Source organism: Chrysochloris asiatica, unplaced genomic scaffold, assembly GCF_000296735.1.
Source record: "Chrysochloris asiatica unplaced genomic scaffold, ChrAsi1.0 scaffold00009, whole genome shotgun sequence".
Lineage (NCBI taxonomy): Eukaryota > Metazoa > Chordata > Mammalia > Afrosoricida > Chrysochloridae > Chrysochloris > Chrysochloris asiatica.
The window spans coordinates 26,967,429-26,979,397 of record NW_006408527.1 but is presented as its reverse complement, the minus strand read 5'-3'; the positions used below and the strand labels follow the sequence as shown (position 1 = coordinate 26,979,397).

Genomic DNA, 11,969 nt, shown 5'->3' with positions numbered 1-11,969 from the left:
TTTGGACCTCTTTCTGTAGTTTGTGAATTGTTTCCAATGCTGTATCTATCTTATTTGATTGTTCCTGTAGTGCTTTCCTGACTTCTTTCTTATTTTTCTCAACCCCATTGTAAAATGTTTTGAAACATTTTATAATCATTCTTCTGAATTTCTTCTCAAGCATTTCCAAGGCCTGCCCTCTGTCCAGAATGGAGTCCAGGTCTACCTCCAGGTCATTTGTCTCAGACATTTTATCTTCTTTATGGACATGTGCTGGTATGGTCATCTGCTTTTGCTTCTTGGAACTGTTTAGTGTTTATCTGTGGCCTTAATACTTAATTGAGTATGTGTTTTGGTATGTTTTATGCTTTCTCATTGCTTCCAGGTACATGTGATCAAGATGTGGGCTTCCTGTTTCACTTTTCTTATTACTTAACTCAGAGTAACTTTCACAGGTGTTGTCTACCTCCCTGGTATATAGCAGTTGGTATTGGTTCTTACCTGGGTTTTGGTGTTTTATAGTGTGTGATTGTAGCATAACTATATAGCAGCAGTTGCTGACTATTTTTGTGTAATATATGGAAAGAAAGAGTCCTCCAAAGGTAGAAGGGGGAGCATATAACAGCAAAACAGCACCAGCGAGAAACAAACAAACAAACAAAAACAGCAACAACAAAAACTAGACTGAATACTGCAGTCTATAATCTCAGAAAAGGGAGAAGAGGGAGAGAAGAAAAAAAAATCTGTAGCCTAATATGAGTATGACTTTAATGTCCTCTTTCAGCTTCTTGCCTTCAAAGCTGCTTGAGCAATTTCAAGATGCCATTGTTGGTTGTTATACTGTATATCAGGATTTAATTTAATTTTCAGCCTGTTTTGTTTTTAAACTTTCTTTCCCTCTCCATGCCCCTTGTTCTAGCTTTTCTGTTTTAAAACAAAAACAATTCAGGCCCAGCTCTTGGGCTTAAAGTATCTGTGCACATGCATGGCAGAAGCACCCACCAGTGGTGAGGGTGGGGGGTGTCCACTCGCTCAGGCACCCCCTCTAATCTCCAGAATGGAGGTGCACAAATAGTGGTGAACCAATGAACAGATACCAAAAAAAGGAAAGTCAGAACAAAGCAAAACCAACAAAGTATATTGTCCACCTTTGCTCTGAGGTTCCTTTGGCGTTTTTCTATGGTGTGTCTGCTCCCCCCACTTGGTCTTGCCCAAGTTGTCGGCTCCGGGGCAGGTTCAAAAACACATGATTTCTTACTTTTGTTATAAGTTCAACTAGCTATAAGTCTTCAAACCTTTTAAATATTCCTATCTGTGTGCTTCCGCGTTTTTGAGCTCTGCCCTGGATCTGCTTTGCCTGGTATTCTGTGGTATTGCTGTCAGCAAACCTCACTGCACCTCGGCCCTAGCCTCCATCAAGCCCCGCCTCCCAACATGTTATTTTAATATGTAAACAGTGTAAAAATTATTACTTTATATTTTCACATTAAGTATATGAAATCTGGTATGTTATTTTTACTTAGAGTAAATCTTAATTTGGACTAATTGCATTTCACATATTCAGTAGCCACATATGAAGCTGTACACTAAATTAGAAAGCATAGGCCTAGTGCAATAGATGTAGTAGCTGTGAACTCAATGTGTATTGCCAAGACAATGTAAGAAATTTCTGAAGATAACTTAGTATAAATATAGGTTTTTTCACAAAAGCTTGATCCTGAGCAAGCATTTAGTAAATATTAGTGGTCCTGGTATAGTGTTTTAGAATAAGTGCAGGACCATGAGGTTGGTTTGAACCACAAGGTTGGTGGTTCAAAGTCACCAGCCACTCCTTGAAAACCCTATCTGGGTCATTATAAGTTGAAACCATCTCAACAGCACTTTACAACAACAACAACAGTGATTATTAGTATGGCGCTGTAGGATAAAAACTCAACTATTGTTAACTGAAATGTCAGTGGTTCAAATCCACCAGCTCTCCTCAGAAACCCTAATCAGAGTTGGAACTAAATCAATGGTACTTAACAACAACAACAACAAGACTTTTTACTGATGGTGCTGTTTGCGCTCTTTTGTTTTGCAATCCATTTTGCACTTTCAGAAAACTTGTGATGCCCTTGTAAATCCCACACAATCAAAAAGTATCTCATTCTGCATAGTTATGTACAAGATTACTTCTGAGATTATGGGCTGTCCAGTTATTTGAGTTTTTAGCATGTTTCCTAGACAGCACTATAATAATGATTAACCACCTAGTTTAGATGACCTTCTTTGTGAGGAGTCTGGATTTCATACCTTTGCACATTAAGGCAGAGTTTGTTCAAACACATGTAGGATAAATAACTGAAGGTAAGTAAACTCCACAAGGGTGCCCTGGTGGTGCAGTTGTTATGCATTCAGATGCTAACTGAAGGGTTGGAAGTTTGGACCCACCAGCCACTCCTAGGAGAAAGATGTGATGGTCTGCTTTTGGAAAGATTTACAGTTTTGGAAGCCCTATGGGGGACAGTTTTACTCAGTCTTACAGGGTGGCTGTGAGTTGGAATTGATTTGATAGCAATGGGTTTTTAACCTCCACAAAAACTGAATCCGCTTGTTCATGGATGTGTTATAAGTGCTCCCAACAATGACTGGCACATAATAGATGAACAATATGTGTTTGTTGAACTGAATGGAAAATTCAGCTATTACTGGTATCTCATTCTCTGGTTTCTGCTGCTCTTGTTGATAGAAACCTGTTACCTGAACATTCAGGACACTGTATAGGTTGTTGTGTTGTTAAGTGCCATTGATTCTGATCCATATTGACCCTGTATAGGGTTTCCAAGGAGCAGCTAGTGAGCTTGAACCATCAACCTGTCAGTTCAAATGACTTTGCAGCCTGATGCATTAGCACATAGCGCCACACCAGGATTCTGTATAGATTGTTGTTGTTACATGCCATTGGGTTGATTCCGACCCATAGCAACCCTGTATATGGTTTCCAAGGAGCAGCTGGTGAGCTTGAACTGCTGACCTTGCAGTCCAGACAACTTTGCAGTCTGGTACATTAACCCACAGCGCCACACCAGGACTCCCTGTATAGATTGTTGTTGTTGTTGTTGTGAAGTGTTGTCGAGTCGATTCTGACCCATATCTACCCTGTATATGGTTTCCAAGGAGCAGCTGGTGAGCTTGAACCATCGACCTTGCAGTCCAGGCAGCTTTGCAGTCTGGTACATTAACCCACAGCGCCACACCAGGACTCCCTGTATAGATTAGAGGTTGACAATTCTATGGCATAATTATATGTTCGGTCAAGGGAGGCCATTTAAGGATTTCTCTGTGTTAATTTTCTAAACTGTTATTTTGAGATGGATGTGGATATCTTTATAACATGATGAATTATGGTGTTGGTGAACTCTCAAAACTGCAAAATAGCGGGTTTTCACATTCATTAAATTTCCTTCTAAGTTGTTCAAATGCCCTAGCTTAAAGCCCATCAGAAGCTCAGAGTCCACTCTCTTGAGCAACGTGCACAGTTTTGCACTCTCAATTTATAATTGCTTCAATGACATGAGATGTTCTAACCATGTGAATACACGAAGAATGACTTCATAATATATAAATATTTAATATGCCCAAGGCAACTGCAAGGTCTGTGGTTCAAACTCACAAGCTGCTCCTTGGAGACTCTATACAGGGTGGATATGAGCTGACTCCACGGACCGTAACAACAACAACAACAACTGCTGTTAGTGGAGTCTTGGTGTGGCACTGAAGGATAATGCACTGGACTACGAGGTCAGGATGGACTTCAAGATTGGCAATTCAAATCCACCAGCTACTCTTCAAAAACTCTACGCAGGGTTACTATGAGTCAAAACAGACTTGAAAGCACTTAACAACAACAACGACTGTTATTTGTAGTAATGAGGAATTTAATGTTTCCCACTCTCATCCACAGGGAGTGAGTTATGAGTTGGGCTGTTAACCAGGTGAGCAGTTCGAAAGCACCAGCCACTCTGCAGGAGAAAAGATGAGGTTTTCTGCTCCTATAAAGATGTGTAGCCTCAGAAACCCTACACAGGGTTGCTATGAGTCAGAACTGACTCCACATCATACCAAAACCAGCATCACTCTAGTTCACGTTTCTTTCTAGCAATGTAGTACCGTTTCAGTAGAAGATGCTATAGTGGGTAGCAATAATAAACAAGATATATATACATTTTTAATAAAAGAGTGTTTATTGATATAAACTATAATGGAATAGTTAAGGAGCTCTGATAGTGTAGTAGGTATAAATTGAGCTGCTAACCTCAAGGTCAGCAGTTCAAAACTATCAGCCGTTCCATGGGAGAAAGATGAGGCTTCCTGCTCCTGTAAAGATTTACAGCCTCGGAAACCTTACACAGGGTTGCTATGAATCAGAACTGACTCCATGGCACACCATCACTACTTCCACCACACTGGGACAGTTGCTTCTGTTTGTAAGCCAGGGACTTAAAGACACATGAACAAAAACAAGAACAAAAAAGCTACAACAAAATAACACTGAAGTTCAGCATCCACAAGGGGCAGAAAACTGGTTTTGTTGGTCTCCTCCCAGACCTCCTCTTGCTCTGGGTTAATGATGATACAATTATCTGGACTACCAGTAAGCCTGGCATTTGGAAGTCATGTCAAGAAAAGGGAGATCTGTGTCAAAGGTTTTACATTATGTTTAAAGTGGTGGAAACCCGAACATGTTGACCTTATGTAAACTTTTGATCAACTAGCTGTAAAAGTGGCTTAGAGTGCTAATTGTGAGAGCAATGAAGAATTTTAATTATTGTCAAAGCAGAAAGCATATATTCTGAACCAGGTTGAAAATTTCCAAGCTTGTTTTGGAGCAATATTTCAAGGCATTTAATCGAACTATTTTCTGAAATAATATGCAGTTGTATTATTACTTAAAAATAGAAGTGAATTTCATATCAGAAGTAGCAGGCTGCGTAGAATAATCAAACCTGCTTAGTGTTAACGATTATTATGTTCTGAGGTCTTATTTTGCCATAACTAGAGTGGAATTCAATAGGAAAGACAAAGCAGAGAAGAAATGTTTAGCTATTCATTCTTTCAACAGGTATTTATTGAGTACGTACCATGGACCAGACTCTTCTATTATCTAGGAAAGCAACAGAGAACATAGCAAAGAACCTGCCCTTCCTCTACTGGACTACTCTACATACATTCTAAAAGGAAAGTGAAGCAATAAGTAAGAGATGTAAATATATATTACTGTATTGTTGTTAAGTGCCATCAAGTCAATTCTGACCCATAGCAACCTGTATAGGGTTTCTGAGGAGCAGCTGGTGACCTTGAACTGGCAACTTTGCAATTCAAATGGCTTTGCAGTCTGGCACATTAACCCACAGTGCCACTCAAATGTTATGTACAAAATTGTGGACTACAATGGGATAAAATTCTCCTTTATGACACACAAGATAAGGGGATCAGAATAAGCTGAAATTGAATAGATATACATATATCTAAAAGAAGAGGATTCTGGGGAGAGGGACTAGTGTGTGTAAAGAACCTGTGGTAGCAGCATGCCCAGTCTATTTGAAGAAGACCACTATCGGTGGAATAGAATGAGTCAAGTCACAGATGGTAGGAAATGTGGTTTGAGAGGTAGCCAGAGGAGGGCTGCATGTACTATGTATGTATGGGATTAGGATTTCTTTTTCCAAATATTGATGGTATTTTAGATGTTGTGGAGTCAATTTTGACTCAGAATGACTCCATGTGACAGAGTAGAACTGCCCCCATAGAGTTTCCTAGGGTCACTATGATATGGAACCAACTTCACGGCACTTAAGAACACAACAACAACATAATCTTTAGCGTGTGCTGTAACTGCCCCATAGAGTTTCCTAAGCTGAAGAAAAGTTGTCAAAGACTTCATTTTGCTTGGATCCACAATCAACACTCATGGAAGCATCAGTCAAGATGGATGACGTATTACATTGGGCAACCTGCTGCATAAGACCTCTTTAAAGTGCTGAAGAGCAAAGATGTCAGTTTGAGGACTAAGTTGCGCCTGACCCAAGCCATGGTATTGTCAGTAGGTTCATATGCTTGTGAAAGTTGGAGAATGAATAAAGAATACTGTACAAGAATTGATGCATTTGAGTTATGGTGTTAAGAGAAGCATATTAAAAGTACCATGGACTACTAGAAAAACAATCAAATCTGTGTTGGAATAAATACAGCCAGAATGCTCCTTAGAAACCAGGAAGGTGGGATTACTTCAGACATGTTATCAGGAGAGATCAATTCCTGGAGAAACACATCATGTTTGATAAAGTGGAGGGTCAGCCAAAAAGAGGCAGACCCTGTCTGAGAGTAACTTAACAACAACAGTATTCTACATGACATTATGTATAGTGCAATTTTCAAAATTTATGTTGCATAAAAATCAGTGCTGACTTCATTGCTTACCGTAGATTGTTTGAGTCGAAACTCTTTCTCTTTTTGCATTCGGTACTGGTCAATTTCTGCCATTGCTTCTTCCTTAGCTTGTTTCAGTCTCTTCCCTTTTCCTGAAAATTAACAGTGGCATACAAAGGAATGATGTTTCTTTTTTAATATGCATGGGATTTCAAACTTGATTTTAATAATTGTGTGAGGTGCACGTCTTCTGATGATTTTTTTTTTTTCCTAGAAGAGCACATTTCATTACCAAACAATAATAGACATATTGAAAAACGGCTTGTTTTATGAATTGGATTCTTTAGAACATGGAAATGACAACTTTCTTTCACCCTTCCATATTTGAGTGAAATCTCTTCTCATTTGGTCACAGGAGTTAACAGTCAGAGAACAGATTTTAGCTGTCACATATTCAAAAAGACATTATTTGGTCAGATTTTCTGTTCTGATTTGCAGCCAGGAATTCTTCCATCCACACCAACTGGATCCTATTTAACACTGGCAGATCTCCAACACGTAACTCAGACTCTATCAAACAGACTTGCTTTTTTTTTTTTTTTTTTTTAAACGTTTTATTGGGATTTTTCCTTGCCATTTGTTGACTCTAGAATGTCTGATTAAGCCCCCAACACATCAAAGTAGATTTTTTTTGGTAGTAGTTTTCTCTGAGGGGACTTGAAAGTGATTGTAAAACCAATTGTTTTTAACAGTTTAAAGATTTAGTTAAGTAGCCTCCTTCCTTTTATTAAGAGCAAAGGTGTAAGCCTTAAGCCTGCAGACAGCAACTTAGATGAAAGTTTCAGACAAATACAATGTGGTGGGGATCATTAGCTAAGCATATAGTTGTTTGTCAAGCAGAATAAGTTTTGTTTTAGGGGTTGCAGACTAATTTTAATTGCTTCTCTACCCTCACCTCCCACCACATACAGGGTGTTAGGCACTAACATTTTTTTATCATTAAAATTTTAAAGAAACTCTGCACCATATTAAAATTCTTTTGTTCACTGATTTTCTATCAATTTCTGTTAAATGCCTTCATTCTTTTGCTCATTTAATATATTTTATTTTCTCTACTAATGTCTGTAAACTTTTGTTTTTAACATTTGTCAAGTATTTGGTATATTGCGCTTCCTCTGAACTAGATAAATTCATTTTCATATAATAGCAAAAAGAAAAATCTTACCATAAATATTTATGTGTTTATAGCATTATCTATCAGTCTGTATTAATTTACATTTTTACACATCTTTGTGACCTCTGAGGGTAGAGTGCTTCCAAATTTCTCTCCCTCAGAGGTATGGCTTGCTTTGCTACTTACTCTATATTATATGAAATAAAGGTATCTTCACTAAGTAACAAACTGAAATATATGTTTTAATGCCTCTCTTCCTTGAATGAGATTGGAATGACCTCATTCAGAGCAGATAGTTAACTTTACCTTTAATACCCACTGCTATTGAGTCAATTTGAACTCATGGGGACCCTGCATCCGGTTTCTGAGGTTCTGTAACTCTTTATGGAGCATGCAGCCTCTTTTCTCTTGCAGAGCAACTCGTGGGCTTGAACTGCCAACCTTCTGGTTAGCAGTCCAGTTCTCCTACAGCACTACCTGGGCTCCTTCACTTTACCTTTACTATCTTTAAAGGAGCACTGGGGGTGCAGTGGGTTGAACATTGGATAGCTAACTAGAATATTAGTAACTTGAACCTACTAACTACTCTGTGGTAGAAAGAGGAGTCAGTCAGATTCTGAGATTTACAGCCTTGGAAACTCTATGGAGAAGTTAGGCTCTGTCTTCCAGGCTGGTTATGAGTTGAATTGATTGGATGGCACTGGATTTTGGTTTGCTTTAACTCTGTCTAGCCTCCCTGAGTGGTAAAAATGGTCTAGGCACTCAGCTACTAAACTGCAAACATTGAAGGTTCAAGTCTAGCCAGAGATATCTTGGAAGAAAAACCTGGTGATCTGTGTCTGAAACATCAGTCAATGCAAATCGTATGGGGCACAGTTCTGTTTTGACATACCTGAGGTCTCCATGAGTCAGAGTTAGCTCCTTGGCAACTGTTTGATTTTTTTGGTTACAATCTTTAATAATACCTGGTACAAACTAATGTTTTTCTGATTCTTGAGCCGTAATGAACCTTTACAACAGTATTTATCTTTTTCCTACTTACTCATGACCATTTTGTGTATACTAATTTCTTCGTTCTCTACAGCTGTAACCATTTTGTGACAACATATACTCTTCAAAAACTCCATATGAGTAGAGCAAATAAATGACATGTTGGTAGGAAAAAACATCTCTTGATTCCCACCTAGCCTACTTTCCTATTACTTCCTGCCGTTAACATTGAAAAAAAAAACACCAAAAACCAAACCAAAATAAAACAAAAAAAACCCACTTAAGATGTATTAACATTTTAGAAACAATGAGCTCATAGAATACATAATTACTTTATAAAATAAATCTCATAAAACATTATTCTTCTCCATCTTAATGACAAAACATGTTGGTTTCAAAGTTATGGTACTGTAGCATGTTAAAAACAAAACAAACAGAATGGAACAGCTATGTGCGCCCTACCCCTGAGCAGAATCGAGCGCTCCTCTTCAAGGCTGTATATTAGCTGCATCACACAGTGACAGGCTCAGAGTGTGCCTGTGATTCCTCCAGTCTTGGCACCAGTAACCTGCTGGTTCTCATTCAATTAAATAGGAGAGCCACAGGGAAATCGCTGTTGGTGCAGCAATTTTCTGGATAGACTCGGCAGCAGCCGCCATGTGAGAGGCTGTGCATGCTACACCTGATTTAATCCTGGGGAAGAAACTAGAGTCTAAGGCTCACTGTTCAACTAGAGGTGATGCAAAACGCATGCTCAAACCTCTAGCTTGTTTGTCTGTATTGAAAGATTTCCAAAGTTTAAAACGATGTCTCTTTCTTAAAGCTTCAAAAATACGGCTGCTGTGAACAAAACAGGAATTCATATTCTTGGTATTTAATCCTTTCTGTATAGAATATAGGGGACTGTCCAGATTTCAAATATGGCAATCTAATATTTAGCCCCAAAGTTCCTTCAAGGACACGCAGGTTTATCAGACGAAATGTTCTGATTTTTGGTTTAGCAAAAGGAACCATCTTATGCATTATGATTTTCAATGTTGCTAAAGCAAAAACTGCAGAGTGCTGTAAAAAAGGGCTGTTTCATGTATTTGCCCATTCCTATTAGCTACTACTTCGAAACCCTACACAGGGTCGCTATGGGTCGGAAACGACTAGACGGCACTTCACAATAACAGCATTATCTGTTCTGTGTGGCGCTGTGGGTTAATGCGCCAGACTGCAAAGCCATTTGAACTGCAAGGTTGGCAGTTCAAGCTCACCAGCTGCTCCTTGGAAACCCTATACAGGGTCGCTATGACTATTGCTTCTAAGATATCTGTAAGGACTCAAGAGTAGCTCCTGTTCATTTTGAGATTTGTGGCTTCCTGTGCAGACATGCCGCACATTTGTTGTTGTTGTTGTTTTTATGTGCTGTGGAGTCGGTTCCGACTCATAGCGACCCTGTACAGGGTTTCTGAGGCTGTAAATCTTTACGGGAACAGAACACCTCATCTTTCTCTCGTGGAACAGCTGGTAGTTTCGAACTGCTGACCTTAAGGTTCGCAACCCGATTCGTAACCACTACACTGTACATTTAGAAAGCCATTATTAGGCTATAGTTGGTTATAGGCTGTGTAGTGGGGAAGGGGGTGGGCAGGAAGGAGTTTGAATCAGTTTCCGGGTGACTTGAGCGGGGAAAGGATGACCAGAAATTCCATTTGGGGCAGTTAAAGCTGAACTCTCCAAGGAGACAGAAGAGACAGTATTTAGAGATGGAACTTTCTCTGTCTTCTGAATGTCACAAGATGACAGTGAGCCCTTGAGATGCAGAGAAATCTGTTTTGTTGTTTGTCTTGCTAATGAATTTTTTCTGTAAGGAATTTTTATTTGTTTGCAAAAATGGACGTGTTCATTTATCATTTCAGAAGCCCAAACCAAACTAAATCCATTGCCATGGAGTAAATTCTGACTCATGGTCAGCCTAGGTGGCTGTCATCTTTCCAGAAGCGGCTTGCCACATCTTTCTTTCACAGCACCACTAGGTGATTTCGAACTGCCAGCCTTTAGATTCATAGCGAAGAACAAACCATTTGCACCACCTGGGGACATTGTGTAATTTCATAAAGGATTAGAATTCTGTGTTAAACACAACTGCTGTCAAAAATTAGAAGCATTGTCACGTTGAGCAACTTGTTTCATTTTTCTGAGTCTTAAGTTTTCTCACCTATGTAGCAGATTGAATACTTTGCTGCAAAGAGTCATCAGATGGACTGAAAGAATGCCTATGATATACTTGACAAAGCTATGTTAGTTATTTTTATCATGATTTGGAAAACAGACCCAATTCCTGGAAGTGTGTTTGCTAGGAAGACAATTAGTAAGGTGGGAGTTTGAGAAGAAGCCGCACTAGATTTCTGAGGATGGTCACTGCAGGCACCCATTGCAGCAGTTAGATAGACAAGTTTGGAATCCAGAAGAAAGGGCTGAGATGGAAACAGAGATCTGGGTTTGTCAGTTCTCTGGGTTTATATGTGTGATAGTTATAGCAACAGGGTTCAGACTGAAATAGAGGCAGAACATAGAGAATGAGGAGACAAGAATGCTGAGGTCTAAACTAGAGCAGTCACAACATTCAAGGAATGTTAAAAGATAGAGGAGTCTCACACAGAGGCTTAGAATGATGAGCAGAGGAGTAGAGGGAATTTAAAAAGAAAAGAGACTATCCCAAGAAGGATATAAATTATCAAATGCTTCCGAGAAATGAATAAAAAGCATTTAATCAACCAATATGCCTGGATGTCTACTATGTATCAGACACTGTTCTAGATCTCAATAAGCCCAAACAAACAAACCAAATAACCAAACACCAAAGCCCAAAACAAACTCATTGCCAGCAATTGGATCCTGACTCAGAGTGACCCTGCAGGGATGGAGTAGAACTGTCCCATAAAATTTTCAAGGCTGTAAAATCTCCTTAAAGAAACAAATTGCTACAAAGTTCTCACACAGAGCTCCTAGTGGGTTTGAACCACCAACCTTTCAGTTAGCAGCTGAGTGCTTAGCTACTGTGCCACCAATGCTCCTTTGATCTCTAGATAGAGCAGTGAACATCAAAATCAGACACAATTCTCTCTCTCCTATTGCTTCCATCCTAGTGGGTGGAGATATAAATAAAAATAGACAGTGAGTGTGTAATGTGACAGATGATAAGTACTAAGAATCCTGGTGTGGCACTGTGGGTTAATGTGCTGGACTGCAAAGTAGGTTTGAACGAAAAGGTCAGTGGTTCAAACTCAGCAGTTGCTCCTTAGTATGGATTGGAATCCATTCGACGGCACTTAACAACAACAAGTACTAAGAAGAAGACTAAAGGCGCATAGAGGATAAACAGATGTTTGTTGTTGTTAGGTGATATCAAGTCACTACCAACTCATAG

General features: G+C 39.3%; 1 protein-coding gene across 1 annotated transcript in view; it reads right to left on the bottom strand.

Annotated features, from left to right (window-relative positions):
- The window catches only part of ATP6V1G3 (ATPase, H+ transporting, lysosomal 13kDa, V1 subunit G3), a 41,363-nt gene that overhangs the window by 12,131 nt on the left and 17,263 nt on the right, over positions 1-11,969 (bottom strand). Inside the window, exon 2 of the mRNA XM_006834171.1 lies at positions 6,442-6,542. Coding sequence (XP_006834234.1) covers positions 6,442-6,542 — 101 coding nt within the window. The remainder of the gene's footprint in view (positions 1-6,441; positions 6,543-11,969) is intronic.